Source organism: Diuraphis noxia, unplaced genomic scaffold, assembly GCF_037042655.1.
Source record: "Diuraphis noxia isolate RWA-SAM2 unplaced genomic scaffold, SU_Dnox_SAM2 contig0002, whole genome shotgun sequence".
NCBI lineage: Eukaryota > Metazoa > Arthropoda > Insecta > Hemiptera > Aphididae > Diuraphis > Diuraphis noxia.
In genome coordinates this window covers 31864951-31886118 of record NW_028301712.1, presented here as the reverse complement: position 1 = coordinate 31886118, position 21168 = coordinate 31864951, and the positions used below count along the sequence as shown (strand labels likewise).

At 34.0% G+C, this 21168-nt stretch overlaps 1 protein-coding gene across 3 annotated transcripts in view; it reads right to left on the bottom strand.

The window, feature by feature from the left end:
* Positions 1–21168, bottom strand: part of zfh1 (Zn finger homeodomain 1) — a 190980-nt gene that overhangs the window by 15626 nt on the left and 154186 nt on the right. Inside the window, exons 1-2 of one of the 3 annotated variants that reach the window (XM_015512802.2) lie at positions 12653–13088; positions 196–500 (exon numbers count right to left, since the gene is read on the bottom strand). In XM_015512802.2, the coding sequence (XP_015368288.2) occupies positions 196–500; positions 12653–12770 (423 nt within the window). In that variant the 5' untranslated portion in view covers positions 12771–13088. Of the gene's footprint in view, positions 1–195; positions 501–4948; positions 5275–12652; positions 13089–21168 lie in introns of those variants that run through there. The other 2 variants (XM_015512803.2, XM_015512800.2) reach the window with 2 other exon arrangements.

Genomic DNA, 21168 nt, shown 5'->3' with positions numbered 1-21168 from the left:
ATATATGTGCTGAAATATTGCAATATTATGATATGCGCGTTTATTTATGCATCCTGTACAGCTAAATTCGGGGTCAGTGCGGTTTTAAATATATATATATATTAATTTTAGGGCATCAGAATTAGTTATGAGTCATAACTTATGACCTATATAATACAATATTTGAGAATCGTAATATTACATATAAGCGCTTACCACTTGGGCGTTGGGCGAGTGGAGCAGTTCGTGTTTCTCGAGCAGGTCGCGATTGCCAAAAGCGGCGTTGCACTGCAAGCACCCGTATTGGCCGGCCACCGCAACTGTAGTCGGGGGCGGCGACGGTTGCGACGAAGGCGGCCGGGCACGGCATCCGCCGTCCAAGTGTTCCTTTAGCGACCCCAAGTCGAACGATTCCCTACAAAACGGGCAGTACTGTAAATGCTGCTGTTGCTGTTGCTGCTGATGGTGTAGATCCTGGTAGTCCTTGAGCAGACCCTCCAGACTCATCCCAGGCAACGGAACTGTGTGCAAAAGAGTGACGAAAATGAATATAAATAAAATATAACTACATATTATTATATGTTTAATAATATTATGTATAAATAAATATTGGGAAAAACCGGTTGATATGCACAAAAATATATTATAACATTATACCTATACATAACGATTTATAATACATGATATTTTTTTTTAATATTTTAATTAAAATTTAAAAAAAAAATACATAATATAAATATAGGTATATATTATATAAACTATACGACATAGGTAACCATACAATTTTTAACAATGAGAAGGCCTATTATGAAATACACCTATATATATAAACAACACGATATACAATTTATTGTTATATTGCGGCCATTTGTATGCGGTATACTATTCAAACGGCGGGTAGCTGCAGGTATACAATATATAATAAGCACCTGTTGTTCGTGAATACGCATTGTTCGTCGCGCCAATGACACGAGACGGTACGAACAAAGGGCGTGATGGTCGTACCTGTCCGGGCGGTCTGAAGAAGGGGGTCCTGCGCGCAGGTAACGTGACCTCCTATAAACCAATCAGGTGTCTTCGTAGACCTGTATATTGTTATACGCATCGCCGTCCATCTTCTTATTCATTTTTATCATTATTTTCTAATTCTTACATTTTTTTTTTTCAAGAGGACAGATAATCATGGAATTGCATAGTAATTATAGAGCTGATATTGATAATAATAATATAACAACTGCATGATGCATTATTGGGAACCGAAAATCGCTGCACGCAAGGTTTTCATTTATTAATGAAAATACTGCTACAGTGCAAACAACCATTTTATATTTATCCCTCGCGACGACACCTATAATAATATATAGGTAAATGTAGTATAGCAAACCATTATCTACATCCACTTAACAACAATATTATATACTATACATATCAACGTGTAAATATATCATCATTAATCTATTAATTTGTATTGATTGGTTACAACGTGAGACAACTAAACCATACTATATATGTATATAACTCGAATATAATATAGTATATATGGTTAAAGGTATATATATAGAAGCGTTTACTGCGGGTGGTTAATGTGTTTTAGGTTCGACCGGATGGAATCCGGTCACGGCATTTTAACGATCTTTCGGAGATATATATATACAAAAGTGTATATTTATGATCAGGCTAAATCGTTCGTGGGTTTGTTATATATTTTTCTGTTATACCTACACGGCTACACGTGTAAAAAAAAGTGACTATATATACACCATACAGCTGTACAGAATGAATTCACGTTTAGTATATTATAAATTATATATAATAATATATAGTAATATAATGCAATGTAAATTAATTAACTATATATGTAGCTATAATAGCTATGTATATATAATATAATGCAACTGATCAAACCAAATGATGTGGTGTATATATATAAATATAAAAAATAAATTACTTCTAAATTCTAATATATATACATATTTTATAATAGGTAGGTATGTGTACCTATATATAGTTTAATATGCTACAACAGTGTTAGAACGTTGTTTTCTCAACACAAGTATAAACCTATATAATATTATATATATATAATAGTTTCTCGGACACGTTTATCACACGGCATCTGGCAAATCGTGTGGTCCATAAATGTATACGCATCATATGATTATAAAATTACTTATATACATAAACGACATACGTATACAATACAAGCTTAAACAAAGGTAAAACATTTACGCATGTTAAATATCAAGTCAAACATTTGACAATTTTATTTAAGGTTCTCATTATTCAATCGTAGATATATTATTACATATTATAATATACCTGTATATAAATATACCATTTACGTCACATTATTACTACCTATACCTATAGTATATATATATATATATATATATATAAGCAGCTGATAAACTTTATAATAGGTATATAGACGATGTATATACTATATATATTATTCAATATTGTAATTTGTATGTGTTAAAAAAAATATACGTTAAGTTAAAATAAATATAGTATTCTAATAATGATATTGTAGCCATATGATGGCCTTCTGCGGAAAGTACCTATATATAAATATATAAAACTATTATTATTATTTATTACCTATATTATATACCTATTAGTTCGAAAATATTATTTTTAAATATAACTTGCTATTATATTTCTTACAGAATTTTTTTATCGTTACTTATTTTTATAATTATTTTTTTTTTGTATATGGTGGTATCTTTTTAATTCATTATAATATTCTGAATAAGTACACTATTTTTCGTAGTATATAATTATCATATTATATTTTGATGAATAAAGATCGAACTATTCTATATATTAGCATATATAAATATATAATTGGTTATAATAGTACCTATATATATATATATATTATGAAATTAATTGATGAGTGGAGTTAGTATTATAATGACCTAAAAATAGTCAGCATTTTTCCAGAAGTACATCCTTATATATGCCAATTTCTTTCATTATATAGATATCCACTCATCTATAAGCTTTAAATTTGTATTATATATATATATATATATTGAACAACTGATGATTTGCAATTATATTTGTATATATAATATAAATGTATTGAAATACCCCAGAGACCCAAATATATTTTGCAAAAATAATGAGATCAACGATTATTTAAAGATAATATTTTCAAAATGTTTAAGACTTTTCACACATTAGCAGTATAATGTGTATAATGTATATTATATAGATACTATATTAATACAGGTTCATACAATTGTGTAATTTCGATCAATCGGTATTGATTTTTTTTTATATATATTTAAACATTGGCGAGGCTGTGAGGGAAATATTTACATGTAAAAAAATCTTGAATTTTATCAGTTCGAAGAATTCGTAATAATATTAACGATATGATGATTTTCAGAGGAACCACGTAAAAGTTTCCGCAGCTAAATCACGCAGAAAAAAATAATAAATATACGAAGGGCTTTTTGCATATATAAATGCGGTTCTTTATTTGTACCTATAGCATAAATATAACAAAATTATTTATTTAATAATTAATCTTGTTTGTAATTATGTTAGCAAATTGTTTATGCATAAAATATGTTTAAAGGTGTAAATATTTAATTTAATGATATATAATAATGAGTATATATCTATTTACATACTAGCTATATACGTATTATTATAAAGCTGTAGGTTACCTCATATATATATATATATAGGTATGCTAAATTGAAATGTACGATATTATATACTTTATATGATTTACCACATTTAAGGGATTATATTTTCTTAAAATATGAATTATTCGTACTAATTATTAAATTATAAATACACAAATTGCATGTACTTTATATAGTCGAAAGGACTCGATTTTATATATTATTATGATATATATGACAAAAATTGTATAATATATCGTTGTCCGATATCTATATAGTATATATATATAGGTACAAATATACTTAAAACGTTAGTCGAAAAGTTATTATTTTTAGTTTACAGCACATTACAATAAATGGTATATTAAACACGCAGAGGATAAATGTGTAAAATATTGCGTGGAACCCGAGTGTTTTGCCAATATGTGTTTAAACCATTACTAAACATCAGTATCATTACTCGGGTAATTTTATTCTAAAAATGAAAACGTGCAAAGCTAAATTTATTTAATAGTATAATTTACTATATGCGTTTTAAATAATATTTTCCACATTTAAATATCTACAGATTTTTGACATTAACTATTCCAATATATATTAACACCTAATTCGATATGTGTACGGTATACTTATAATTTATATACATACATATATATATATATAGACGCAGCAATATATGATGTAAATTAAATTTATTTCCACAGGCGCGAGACGGTGTGCTGTGGCAGAAGTCGGGCAAACATAATATTATATATAGGTAGGTATATATAAATATATATATATGTGTATAAGTTTACATTTACATTTACGTTTATACGCTTTTACGAGGTACAAGTATACTGCAGTTTTAATTAAAAATATTATATGCGTTCAAAGTGTATAAATTTAGATTACGTGATTTACGAGGACGCGCGTAGGTGATTAAATTTTTAGAGTCGTCGGATAAACGTCAACAAAACGATACTGAAAAATAAAGATATAAATATAATATATAGCATCGATATCGAAAATATAATATATCATATATTGTATAAATACTCCGAAAAAAATAAAAAACTAGAATTTAACGACAAAATGCATATTAGATATATAACACCAAAAACAATATAATGCAACGCTCCGTATATCAGTATAATATACTATATAGATAAATGCGTATTCTACGTAGTAAAAATATAATTACAATAATAATATTATATGATGATGATGATAGTTCTTATTCTTATACATTACAAATATGAAATATACCTATACCTATACAGAATACAGATATACTATAATACCAGATGTTACCTATAAATATATTATAAGTAATAATTATGACTTACGTGCGTAGTTGCCGTAGGGAAAAGCTTTTTGGAACAGACCGATGACTTGCGCGGCCGTATACATGACGACGATGTATACGTGTGCAGCGGATTAAATCACGAGTGAGTATTTAAAAAAATAAGTGGTCTTAAAATTTTTTTCAATAAAAAAAAACTCGACGTTATTGTACGAAAATATGCTGCAGCAGATGTATAATATGTTATACATGCAGAAATTAAACGACGACGGTCGAGGTCGACGTCTACCCGATGACTGACTGCGGTATTAAACTATACGGATATACACGCGTTCCGGTCCTGCGCCGCATAAATAGGTGTATTATACGAAACGGAAGAGGGACTGCATATACGTGCGCACCGGTCGGACAGCAGGTACGAAATGATGATCCTAGGAGCGCAGTGCCAGCACATCGCCTACACAGCCACACGCACCCCCACCCGCACGCGCACGGTACCGACCCGCGGGTGGTTGTGTTAGGTATATGATTATGTATATATATATATATATGTCAATATAAATATGATAATATATGAAATATGTATTTTTTTTCTGTATATAGTCTCTATGCCTCCGCCTTCTTTTCTATTACAATTTATATATGTATATATAGGTAGGTTATATTATATACCTACACCATCGCCGCCGCCGCCGCTGCCGCCTGACACTTGGCGATTGAGTATGATAGTGGGGGGGTTATGTGGGGGGAAAGTATTGGCGGGGGGAACAGAGGGCCGAAAATCGATCGGTGGCCGTCGCCGCCGCCTTCGGTGCCTCGACAGAGAAAATATATATTTATCGCTATATATATGGGTGAGCGCGGTGGTAGTAGATGCTGCAGGGGCGGGCTTCGTGAGAGATATCGCGTCGTCGTGAACGACGTCACCACCCGGTCGTACTATATATATTTGTATATATAAGTGCATGTGGATTTAAAGGTGAACATAATTTTTTAAATCAATTATGCCTAGGTATTATTACAACAATTACGAAGTAGCTAATAAGTATAGCAACCGGTGACGTATAGGCGCGTATACCGTCGAAATTAATTGTTTCACGTGTGGTTTATACCACACTTGTATATTATATATAAACTCACCCATATACATATAACATATATATACCAGCAGTAAATCATAGCACGAGTGTCTACAAATTTTCCTAGTAATACAATATGTATACATTTATAGATACGATGGTAGGTACTCACATGTGAATCTTGTGAATTATACGATATTAAAAATATGGTTATAAAATATATAAAATATGACAGATAGGTCTCGTTCTGGTTGATTCATATTACTTGAAATATGTTATATAATAAAAATGTTCAAGACCGTTTTGTCGAGAATGATTTCGGTAAACATATTATTCTAGGTATCATATAAGATATAATTCGATATCTATGAAGGTTAATAATTTTGCCGATTTCCGCCAGGGGCGGGGCTGAGATAAATAAACAAGGACGTGCGAGTTTTTTCGACGGCATAATATAATATTATATCATATAAGCGGACCTAATGTTTTTTTAGGGGAAGTTGGGTTGGTGAGGGGAAGTCGTCGACTAGAATGTATTCGCTCCGAGCGGTGCGCAGGTGTGCGCTTTGCCGCACCGCATACACAGGTGGGCGTGTACAACAGAGCGCCCGCGCCGCGTGTCTACCTGCCCGCGGCGCCCAGGTGGGACGTTCCCGAGCCGCCTATTGGACGGCTCACCTGTGCCGAATACATTTTCGCTAGCGCGCGCGCAAAATACGCCGCCGACGCGGTCAAAATGACGCCGCGGCGCTGCTGCACGTACGCGAGATACATTTTATTTATATCACGCACACGCAACGTTACTTATAATGTAATAATATATAATACATTAGATCAAATGTACCGCGCTATATGCTCTCTATATATATATAATGGCGGCGTATGCACAAAATCATCGGCGAGAAAGCAATACGCCTCGTCGTAAGTCAAAAATGACAATTTCGTCGTGGGACACATATAAATAACATGTTGCCCATATCTGCTGAACATCGCAGATAATAACCGATTTAGGAGGCATTTCATATACTATATTTATGACGGACGATCGATTTTTTGATCTATGAATTAGGTATTACTTTTAACTTTTAATACCTTATATTATATATATTATTCCCTATGGAACGCGATTACCTATATGTCCTATACTATTATTTTCTCGATTATTCTTGTTGTCGTTCATATCTATACTTGTGCAATGCAATTGTTTTTACACAGGTGGTAATATTATAATATTTTTTTTTATATTATTATGTGTATAAATTGTTGGCATGGACTTCGAGCGCGTGTGCGTATGTGAGCAACGATAAATAATCGTTTCGCGCCCGGCGGGTCAATTGAACGTCTCGGCTGCCGTTCCCGCATCAATTAACCTTTGCGAACCGCACGGTTAATTGGCCAAGTCGCGCCATACGCATCATACACGAAGTACGCACATACACACACACACACACGTTATACAGTAAACTTTATCATTATTAGTTATTACTATCATTATTAATACCAAACATTAGTTCCTCCGCGCGCGCTCGTGTGTTTATAATTGTTTATGATAATCAGCGTTTTAATTTCCGTTGTCGTGACTGTATATACAACAATATTTATAGTCGGACCGAAGAAAGTCAAATATCAATTGACCTCCCCCGGTGGCAAGGCGACCGTATAAATAGGAACAAAAAAAAAAATGCTATCCTTGTGATATACGCTAGCCACCCGTATTATTATTTATACGATATTTACATATTTTATTTTAAAGTACACTTGCGTATTGACGTGTATAATATGCATTATATACGCTGGCATATATACGTTGATCGGCGGGACCCATTTCAATAAAAAGAAATAAAAATATCGAAAAACATTAGGGTCGACGCGGACCAATTACAAGATAATTATTATTATTATACATGTGACCACCGCGAGCATGCATCGTAATATTATAATATTATTAAACTTTAGTGCACACTATAATATTAGATATGATATTTATCATAGGAATGGAATGTTCGCGGATAGTGCTAAGCTATAGTTTTGGAGGACTACCTGCTGTGTATTATCGACAAAGATTTATTTTTATTCCACTCACATAAAATTATATTTATACTCTATATTATAGTTATGAATTATGATGTGTTTTATTAATAGATATTCCATATTTTGTATGTAATAATATTTTCAAAACGCGCCTATTATTTTATATAATATATGACAATATGACAATTTTAATAATAATTATAGTTTACACAAATAACAAATTCAATTTTAGATATTATTAATTTCTAATAAATGTACCATATTAATTTTACCTAACATATAATAAGTACAATGTACTATGTATATTATATAATTGTTTTAATTTAATTATGTGATTCTTCAATGGTTAAAAATAAAGTTCATCATGGTCTAAAATGTTTTTTGGAGTTCAATATAGATTCGCTACTTAGGCGTCATTGTGTCAATATGATATTAGTACATCTTTTATAATGATGTATTATGCATAACTGTAAATATATGTGATATATTTCTACATAGATTATTAATAATTATAAAATATTAAAACTTAGGTGCTAATTGCCCATGCTTGAAAAATAGTTTAAGGTCGATAAGAGTGTACAAAATACATTTTTTTATTTTTTATTTTGGAGAACAGCGTACCTATATCTATATACAACATGATCACATTATAATTTGATAGCCGATGTATATACACACACGCGACAAATTCTGAATTGATACGTTATAAAGTTAATATCTGCAGTTATCAAATAGTTATTATTAAGTATATTATTATAGAAAGGTCTATGCTCGTGAGTTTTGAACTGCACATTATTTATCGTCCTAAAGATTAATACATCGAATTATTATAAATAAAAAAATATCCCATTATAAATAATATATACGTTACGCTCGGTATAATAGTGTATTAGGTATAGGTAGATATGATAGTCTGCCGATCTTTAATTTTCAAAATTTAACTAAACATAATTTATACTTATCATATAAAGTATATAGGTACCTACTATAGACTGTGATTGATAAAACATGAGACTTCAATATCAGAGCGTCATATATTTAATATGTGAAATGACACTCGAATAATGAGTTGACCAGGCATAGCTAAGTACCACTGGTTAGGTATTATAGATACTATATACTACATAATATCGAAGTATATATACCTAAATAGTGTATTCATATTTATATTCTAATATATTATGTAGGACGTAGGTATATTATATTAAGAATATTCAACGATGCAGCTATATTGACCACATTATAAACACACAACATTTAATCAAAGCGTCCACAGTTTTATATTAATTTTTTTTTGTTTCTGTATCGAGAGCAATTTGTTTATAAATTATAATATATATAAACGAATATAAAACGTTAATAAATGTGAGCTGCGGCGCTTTTCAGAGGAAATAACACACGACGGCGCGTTTTTTTTTAAGAAGAAAAAATAACAACCGCCGTACCACACAATAATTGACCATTGTGCAAGAGGAATAATAATATTATATAGAATAACAACGAGGCTCAATGAAATAATCCAATAGACGCTAATATTATACACGGTGGCGGTGGTCTGACCAAAAGGAAATTGTGGCGGGCCGCGGGATGTATATTATTATGTACGGATAGATACACATACCAATACCATTTATACAATTATACATATATAATAATATGTATAATAATAAAATGTGTAACATAATTATAATATATTATTTACTGTTTACTTGCAGGATTTATATACACATCATAATAATATTGTAGTCTGTAGATATTAAAATAGAACGTGCATTGAAAAACGATGGTTATTTTTTATGTGTGTGGTACGAGTATATACGCACCTAAATAAAATATAGACGAGATGTAATATTATGCTATTATGTATACAAAATCTTAGAAATCAGCTGATATATTATTATGTTACTTAGTCATATTTACGTTATCTAATTATAAGACGCAGTCATTGTTCTCCGTCACGTAGATTTAAATATATATATATATATATATAATTATATTATGTACGTACTGTGATTTTTTTTTCATCACAATATTATACTAAAAGTACACATTTTCTATAATGTCGACAATAATTTTGATCCCGAGTATATATATAATATATATGATTAATTATAATATTATTTGGACAGCGTGTGTGGCGAAAAAGGGATGACGCGCGGCGTCCGACGCAGCCTGTTTATTGTATATTATTATAAATAAATGAGAACGAATGTTATAATAATAATAATACGCTATCTCACTGAAGAACTAACGATAAGATTAGAATGACGTTTTTTTTTTTTTATTACAAGTACAATATGTATTCGACATATTTTAATTAGACCTAGATCGAGTTTTTAATAAGGTAAACGGGACATGATACAGTACCAGTGATTGTTGTTTTTACTTTCAGAGAAGATTAGAACATAATATTATAATATACGCTCATCATATAGACGGCATGATAAACATATACGTGTACGTTTTATTTTTTAATGTTCCGATTAAATTGATTTGGTCATTTTCGCGATAACGACAATGTCGTATTTAAAGAAAGGTCCTATAACCTTTTGATTGTGCGGGTGCTCTTTTACCATGTATAATATAAACTATATATGTAACATAATTTTATTGTTATATATATATATATACGTGACGTGTACACACAGCAGGCAAGAAATATAGAATCGTTTATCCGTCATTATAATTTACCGACAATAAAATATATTATATTGTAACGATTTAATGGACTATTTTTCCCTACAACCCATCAGCGATGGAATACGTGAAATTTTATCGGGAAAAAAGATAATAACAAATAATTATAAAAGTATAAAACGATAAAAATTGATTTTTGTAACTATGGTATAAAAGTGAGTACTTAGGTAAATTTTTTAACCTAAATACTGTACATATCGTAAAATTGAAAAAAACGCACAAGGTATAACCGTAACAAATTAACATATTCTTTATAATTATTATTATGTCTAATTTGTTTGGATTATTTCTCACGTTGAGTCTACAAAATAATTTATATACTATATAACCAACTATTTTAGTAATTTTTATTTTTATTTATACAAGCATTTACGTTTCGCGTATATATAGGTATAGATACCTGTATCATATTATAATAATATTGTTTGAGAATACGTCATTAATATAATAGTTTTAACAATAATATTATTATTTTGTTGTTTGAACTGTAGTTTTTTGAAGTAAATATTACTTCGAACACCTAAATCATAAAAAAAAAAAATGTTAAGCTACACAAAATCGTGTATACATTTTATACATGTGTATTACATATTATACATAATAATGAAAATTCTGTACGACCGCTATAAAATACGCGCGTATAAACGTGTTTATATTAAAAATAGGATATCAATTGACACACACCGACACGTTTGATTTGTGCGATGTCCCGAAGTCCGTGACAAATGTATATTTTATTACATTTAATAGTACGTAAAAAGTACCAAAGGGGAGCATACATCAAACAAGAAAAACTATAGTTGTTTTATGCATTTATTTATTGTTAAAAATAAATATTTCTAAAATAAAAACCTTTTAAAAAATATTATGTACCTATATCACATCATTGTACTGCATATATATGATGGACGTATAGTATAATATATTACGTAAATCATAGTGTTTTTTAAAACATTATGTTTTATTGTAAAATTATTGCAAATCAGGTTTATTGGCTTCTTAGTTTTGCTATTAGCAAATTGCTGATACACTGATTTTGAAAAGTTTTGAAGGTTTTAAACGTCTATCACCAATATCAATTCAACGTAAGATAAATTGTTTTTTATTTTACATTAAATTTCGTGGCTAGGATAATCGTTTAATGTCTATTTAAAATAACTCTGTAGTTTTAGAATTACATCATTATAGTATAAAAACCACAAAAAAACAAGGATTTCCCATTCTGATTACTTGATAGATAACAGTATGCTGCCCTATCTTTCCATATATATGGGGAATTAATTTTTTTTACACGAATAGGTATTATTTTATCAAACCTGTGACAAAAATAAACATCGAGTGTATAAATATATACTTCAACTCATGCCACTCTGCAGTATACGACTCATAATAGATTTTAGAAGGTTGAATTTTCATAATCCATACACGATGAATATGAATAATTATGTTTAATAATAATAACAATAATATTGCATGCAAACACATTTTATTTTTGAATTAAAGTTAAGAATCGACACTTGTCTTGTAGGTAGAGGTAGATTTGCACCCGTTAATTGTACAGGATCGCGATAAGCGATAAAAATGTTATAAAATTTAAGAAAATTAAAATGCTATTTAATTTAGAATATAAAACTGCAGTCTCTGTGTACAAGGCCTGGCATATATTTTAAGATGGTAAGACTAATCCCAAGGGCTAAAATAACGATAACACGAGTGTATACATAATAAGACGTACGGTGTACATATTTCGACGAAATGGTAAAACAATCGCGAGTCATCAACCGGATAATAGGCTCAGAATTTTGAAATTTCAAAAAATCACTATACCTAACAAAAGTTACCAATTAACATAAGTATACGTGACGAAGACCTCCGAGTAGATGAAAGAATAACAAAAAATATAATTTTATGATGTAGTTATAAATAATGTGCAGACTTACGATTGCAACTCCACACGTTGGCCAAACACCATAGGCGGTACGAATAGCTACTGTCGAAAGGTGATCCGTTGGCCGCTGCGGCTGCAGCAGCGGCGGCGGCGGCTCCAGCAGTATACATGATCGGGTGCAGCGTGTGCGCGCGAGAGTGATAGCTAACGAGCGCCTAGCCGATAATATTGCAATATTCTGGATACAGCCCGTCGATAATGCAATTGTAAAGTGGTTATTAAAAAACGCGAATTATAATAATATAGGACCGATGAGTCGACGTTAAAAATGACAATTATTTATAACGATATTATGCGCGCGGGCGACTACCGGTGCTGTGATAATAGCGGTGGACAGACGACTGCTGCAGGAGTGGAGTCGTCGGCTTGGCGTGACGGTTACGTCCGGACTGCTTCTAGTCGCGGGCGTCAAGCGCAAAGCATGGCGGCATACTGGCGGGCAAACCTCGACGGGCCCGCGCCTACGCCCGCCGTCGCTTTCTCGACGGTTCGCGCCGCCGCACGCACGCGTCACCGTCGGCCACCGCCAGGCCACGAGCCCCGCCGACCGATGCCGATCACTCCTGATGAGCGGGCGGCGGTAATGGTAAGTACGGCGCGCGGCGCTTTCGGGGCGTCCGCCTCCCATATAACCTCCCGGCCGCCGCCTTCTGAATCCTTCGTCGATGGATCTTCTTCTTCTTCTTCTTCTACTTCTTCTTCTACTTCTCCGCTGGCGGCGGTGGCCGTCCGCTGACGCGAATAATTGTAATCATTATTATATCGCTGTTATCATTATCGTCGTCCGACGCAGTCGTCTTCGTCATATTTGTGATTTATCGCGCGCACGCCCGAATTTTATATAACAAGTGGCCGCTCGACGGATTAAGGCCACGGCGCGGCGGCCGGCCGAGTTAAAATCTCGTATACAGCAGGCAGATAGTCTGCAGTCACAGAGAACATAACATTTTTCTTTTACTGTTTAGATATTGTACGATGTAAGTGTACTGATACTGTTTTGAGTTTGTATGACATGGGCCGAACGTCCGAACCCGATTTCCGGTGCGTATAATATGAAGCCGGTTTTTGATTGAATGGACCAAATTGCAACTGAAATGATGTCAGGCCAATCACTTCGTGACAAGATTGTAGACCTTTTAATAGCTATATAAATACCTACACTGTATACGCATTATACAACATTTGTACCTATATTTTATGTATTTGCATATTATTATGTTACAAACGGCAATGTTAAAAATCGCATTGGCGTATTATGCTCAGATCATTAAAAAAATACGCAATATTTATTCACGCCACTCGCATAGAAGCAGTAGTTTTCGAAAAAACGAATCAAATAATGGTTATTCTATACACATGCGTTAGAAATGTGAATGTAAGAATATTGTTCGATAAACAAGCGAATTGACGTCATATTTACTATTTATGATGCCATCTTAAATTTAGGTACTCGTTAACGTTGCGTTTTAGATGATTTTTAACACAAAATGCACGCAAATAAAAACAACGCTGTTGTATATACTTTTATACGCTTGAACGTTTTACGAGAATAAAAAACGTAATGACTAGACATTTAAACACGTGAAAAAAGTTTAAATCGGTCAACACACGTTCGATAATGTGTATAGCCGACATAGCCGTATAGGTAAAATAAACAGTCGTGAATCAGAATAATCTACAATCTAAATATATACACAATATATTTATAAGAGAATACCTAATGGATAATATAATGTTAATGAGTAATGACTCATATAAACTATACAGTTTTGATTTTTGATTATTTAGATATTCGTAGAATTACAGCGTTGTAAAAAACATTCCACGCCGACGACGTCGACATTTGGATATATATTTTTTTAAATGAATACATTTTGTCATCATCACCGCAGTGATTAAATTTGATAAGATTATTACAATCGGCGGTACGATTATTTTATTGTCGTAGACCCGATTCTCTTTCGAATCGAATACCTATTATATAGAAACACAGTGTGGGTATATATATATACACGTTAAAAATTAATTTGACAAACCGTTCCGAGTAAGTGAGTAACCTACGTAGAATTCTTCGATAAGAATAAAGGCTGATAACATTATAGTAATATATTAGATCGTCGCAATAGCAGCTCGTTCGGCAGAGTATTTACCTATAATGTTACTATTATAGCTGAATAAGTTATATTATATATAACACAAGCTCAAAAATCAAAATATATCGAGGTACGTTTGAAAAATAAAAAATGCTTATAATAAGTGTACAATAAAGCATATACGATATAAAGTCGTGGATAGTATTATGTAGGTACATTGTATATATTGTGTGTATATACACTTATATATTATACGGTTTTTGTCCCTCGGGCGAGCAACTGAATATAATAATGACGACGATATAATGACAATAATAATAAATATACCGTTGCGGCTTAGGTCCGGGAAATATAATAATATGATCCGGTGTGGACATTATATACGTTATACCTAAATATATACAAAAATAAAAATATTATAATAAGTATATACAGACACGCGCGTGCTGCTGAGGGAGAGGAGACGCGCCGACGACTTTTTCCTCGTCATATATAATGTCGGCTAATGCAATTATATTAAAAACCTCTAACCGATATTATACATACATATTATACTATATATATATATATATATATATATTATTTAATACGTTTTTGTACGAGAAGCAAAGACTCGCGTGGGTGCGTTGTATATACGGGAAAAATCCCTTTTTACATATTATATATTATTATTTTGCGAGATCGTAGTCGTCGTGGACCGTGGTATCTGTCGCGGTGATCTCTAGGACGATTTCACTCCGCGTATATGTATACGACACCGCCACAGTAATATACACGAAAGAGCGCGATCGGAGATAAAAACCGGATGTAAAAACTGTACACGTTAGATATATATATACGTATACACGCGCACAAATGCACGTACAATATACCGCACAATGGGCGCGCACGACAATCGTCTGGAAAATTGGACCTCTTTTATATGTGCAGTGTATGTATGCCGTAAATACACACACATATATATATATGTATATATGTATATACTCAATAGGAGCACGGCGGCGATAGATATCTTTTCGGGTTTCTTTTTTCCTTACCCAAAGTCTATTTATATGTATACATTTGAAGAATGCAAAAAAATAAAACCACCCCCCTAGAATCTATTAAATTAATTATATTATTATCGTCCGAAACTCTATGTGTATATACATACATCATACATATCGCGGACGAAGACACGATGACTTACATAGGATCTGAGAAAAACTAAACCATCGACGTTACAGCTTACTAATATTAAAATAAAAATCATTTACAATTATAATCGTCAGTTTACAATGTATAATAATATTATACGCTATATACGCGTTGACATGCAGATATATGGCGCAATGTGCTAAAAATGTTTAGCCGAAATTATTGCGGACAGAATTAAATACCAAGAGATGTTCTCATCTCATATTCATCTCAATAGACGCTTGAAGAAATATTAGTTACCAATCATTATATTTGTAGTATTTTTTTTATTTGAATTGGAAATTAAAAAACGATTCATTAATGATACGTATCAATTACGTACGTAATAGCCAATAGGTACTTATTATAAATATCTACATTGAATATATATAATAAACGGGCTACCTATTAGCTATCATATTTAAATTGTTTAGTACCTACCTAAATTTATTATTATTATGGCTGATTAAAACATTTGTTGTGAAAAGTTAACTAGTTTTTTATAATATTTCGTTACTTTGCGATGATAGGACATTGTAGTCTCCGAGTTATTATAAATAGGTATAGGTACTTTTTCAAAGTCGTTACATCGAAACTTTTAACCGATATCGGTAGTGGATAGCATATACTATAGTATGCCAATAATATCTCCAATGTTTATTTTAGACTCGTGGATATATAGTATCGGTTATAAATTGTAATGTATCATCAACATATTATTGTTGTTGGCCTATGCCTATAATATTTTGCTACATAACTGCGCGCAGTGAAAAACATCGCATCCCTCTTGCGTCACATTTCCTTCTCATTAACGTACCCTAGCTATATATTCCTATACATAAACTATAATATATACGAGCGCACCTATGTATGATATATTTCGTTCAACGTCCGCGGTGGCGGTGAACTTAAAAAAATACGACCGCGGCCAATAACCCTTCCTCTTTTCGGAGGGTCACCTCGACGTCCGCTCACCGCCGTATACGATATATAATAATAATAATATATTATTACAATATATACGCGTATGTGTGTACGGTTGTCCGTCCCCTCCCACCGTTTTGCATGCGTGCGCGTGTGTGTCTATATAAACGATTAATCGTTTTGTCAACCGTAAAACAAAATTATGCCGGTGTCGCGCGAGGGGTCGGCGGCGGGACGGGTGGGAAGTGCGGGCGACGGGACGATGATTCATGCGCGCGTATAATAATATACCGCCGCCGCTGCACCCTTCTTTCGGCGGCCACGCAGGAAACGACGTCGTCGTCGTCTCGTCATCGTCACTGACCCGTTCGTCACGAGGCGTATATAGTATATTTTTCTCCGGTGCGGCCTCCGAGGTGAAAAGAATGAGTGCGAAGTGACTCGATGCGATGACGAAGGATCTCTCGTCTCGAACCCTGCAGACTCTCGAATAGAGAGAGAGACAGACAGATAGAGAGCTGTGCATTGAATGGCGCGACGGTGGTGGTGGTTAAAGGGGTTGATGGGGAGGGGGCGGCGATTAATTGTCGGAAAAGGTGCGTGTTATTAATCACGACGACGAACGACGACACCGACGACGGTAGCGGAGAGGCTCAGCGTGACGATGACGAGGAGTCAACGAACGAGCACGCGCGCGAAAAAAGGATAATACAATATAATAATTCGCTGTCACACGACTACGGTACGAATGTCGTGTATACATTATATAAAAATATCCGGAAAATGGTTCGGTGGAAAACTGACTACGCGAAACGTGATGACGATGATGATTTCGTTCGTTCGTGATATTATAATATTAATTCGACGATGAGCGGCGTTGGTGGCGAACAACAAAAGTACCGTCTCTCTCACCTCGCGTCGAGATTGTAATATTATTGTATGCGACGTAATAAATATTATTACTCGTCACCATTCATCATCGTCGCAAGCAACGACCGCAACAACAACACCAACAGTCAACAAAAATAATAATAATAATATTTCGAACCGTCGCGTCATTGCAACGAAGTGTTGTGTAGTGTATAATAATATATATATATATTGTAGTATAGGTATATACACAATTTTATTATTATTGTAAATTATAATATTCAAAACGTCTCAGAGGAAGTGCAGAACCGCTTGCAGGGCCGAGGGAGGTGATGCAGAATATAGGTTTATTATTCGCGTGAAACAAAAACACCGCGAAATAAATGCAGATTAAAACGTATAATATTGTATATAAAACACACGGTTATATTATGAGGTGGGACCTGACGAACGATGCTGGTGGAGGGGTAGGGGTACCGCCACCGGAAGTGGTTTTCGTTAATAAAAGATGGATATTTATGCGCGCCAAAACGCCGTTACAATATTATGTATATACGCGTGCCGTTTCGCGTCTGCCCGTTTCGAAGAAGGTTAGAGGTATAATATTATACCGCACACAGAGAGACGGTATACGCACGGAAACAATAATGTAAATAAAGGTCGAACCAAGTGCGGCGTGCGGTATATATATTATATGGGCAAAATAAACACGCAGCGGCAAAAACTTTATTGTTTTATTACCACCGGATTTATTACGATATATATATATATATAATGCGGCATGCGAGATATCCAATTGCGGATATTATAATAATAATAATTATTATTATGTCTGTGCGCGACCTCTTCCACGTGCGCGTCTCTATCCCTCAGGGATTTTAAGCCCCCGCGGATGTAGGTATATACGTGTGCGCACTTTCCACCGGACTTTCTCTTAGTATTCCAAACGCACTCAAGATCGAGTCGCTGTTTATAAATATATTATTATTATTATATGTTATATATAGTCCAGTGACGACTCAGTCCTTTCCACGATGCTCGTGGTGTCTTATATACTATTCCGGATGCCCCGGCCGTTTGTAATGCGCTGATAAAGTCGATGTGTGAAATATTATATTGTCATATCAACAAGCATTGCAGCAATGGCTAAAAAATGAAGTTTTGACGATTGCAGAGTGGATATATATACCACGCAGTTGTCATGACATTTTTCAGTGGTCCGTGGTCGTCGAAAATGTTAAGCTGCTCAGGGCGTTTTGCTTTTCAGAGAGAAACGATAACGAACCTCGAAAAATGAGAAAAAATGCATAATATTTATATTATCTCGACCGAAGTTGAAATCAAATAAGCAGCACGGACAAAAAGGAATCTCCAAATGCATAATAACACGACGTATGTAAATATATATATATATTTATGTATAATTTTAGATTGAAATTATAAATAATTTCTTGTCAATTTTGATTCTCGAAACCCTTTGATCATATAGTTTTCTAGTGCGCTCCCACAGTGCAGTCACACTGATGCACAATCCTAAGCGAAATATTAGTGCGGAAAATATGTTTAAAAGAAATTCAAGAGAGCTGCGAGACATGCGATACGCGCAAAAAAATAGGGATGAAAAATTAAAAAGGAAACGAGCGCTTCATTTGGTTGTATTTATTATTATTATTATTATTATTATTATTTTTTTGAATAGGTAAAACAAAGGCGTCAAAGACATGGTTTGAGTCGTACACAGATTTGGCGGACATCGCACAAAAGACACCTTGATTGCATAGCCCTCCAGCGATCGGGACTCGGTATATATATATGTATAGATTTTTTTTTAATCCCGCCGCACTTCGCCTTTTGCCGCGCACACGTTGGCGTCGTCGTCGTTTCCGCAGCGCTCCCGTTTATTAATTTCGCGAACATATTATAATAATAAAAGAAAAAATGTACGCGAGAAAAACAAGAATATGGAGTGGCGAGGAGTGGAGATGAGGACTAAACCACGCCACGATCGATACAATTAATAATTATAATAATATATACGCGATTTCGTTCAGTGTTCGTGCGGCGGCGGATGAACTGTTTTAATTTTTCGACCGTTGGTATGCAAATGTTGTATCAACGTGCTATCTCGGAAATCCTATGAATAAACCGGAGACCCCTTTTTATTTCTTACAATTCGTTTACCTATATATATATATATATATAACAGATATTTATATGTTTGTACAGATATATAAGACGAACAAGACGGACGGCGTGTGAGCATCGTTAAATTATAATATTGTGTAATAATAATAACATAATATATATGGTATATACATAGGGGAAACGTGCCACCCTGACACGGAGATAAGGTGTGTTGGCCCATAGTCGTTTTCGCGGCAAAAGATCGTATTATATAATATGATATATATATACAAGTCTGATACAGGGCGGGCATCTCTTTTCTTAGGTTTTTTATTATTATTATTTTGCCCCGCACACAACGCGCGAGCGACGTTGTTGTTTTTTCGATGGTTCTCCTCTGCTGCTGCAGCTCCGTCGCGTCTCATCCCTCCGGCGTGCGCGCACCTCCCCCGCCGTTACGACGTGTGTTGTATATCTGACCTAAAACAACGGTTTTTTTTTCTCCTGTTCCTGCTTTCTTCGCCCACGCCCGCCACCGCCGACGCCAGGGGACGTTTGCCGATATACGCACAGATTCGCGTCCCACGAGACTTTATAGCCCGTGGCCGTCACGTCTAACACGGTTATTTTTATCGTCCGATTTCACCAGCGGACCATTTTTCTTCATTTTATCTCAACGGACGTTCAATTTTGAACTTTGCTATTTTTTTTCTTCTTTTCATCCGTTCCATTTTTATTTATGTGAACGGTCGCTGCTGTACACTCGCGCCCGCACGCACTCACACGAAGGCGACGCCACTGCAGCGCGCTATCGGTTTTGCCACTGCCATAACGGTTATACGACAATATACACGCGGCGGCGACGCTTTATAGCGCACCGCACCGTAAACCGTTTTCCCGGAGGCGTTAAAATCGTCGGCGTTCATACCACCTCACCCTCTCCTCAACCACTAACTTTATACCACGCGACTTATGCCGCCGCCACTTCTCGCGCCCAAGACACCTGGCAATCGCGTACCTATACGACGATATATTATGCATATAACACGGTTTTATATTTAATAGAATTTCTCTAGGATTTGGTTTTGGAATTCGACAGTCTATAAATTGTGGGCATGCACATATGCGAATACTACAATAGCTGGTATTCGAGAAAATTGTACCAACATGATAATATATACCTATTAGGTTTTATAATATGTATATAGGTACGCCGTATAAGCCGGATGACTGAGAGGGCATATATATCATATATGTATTATATTTATACTTAGGTATCTGTTATACTATTTACAACGAGGCTAGAAATAGAAATCAGTGG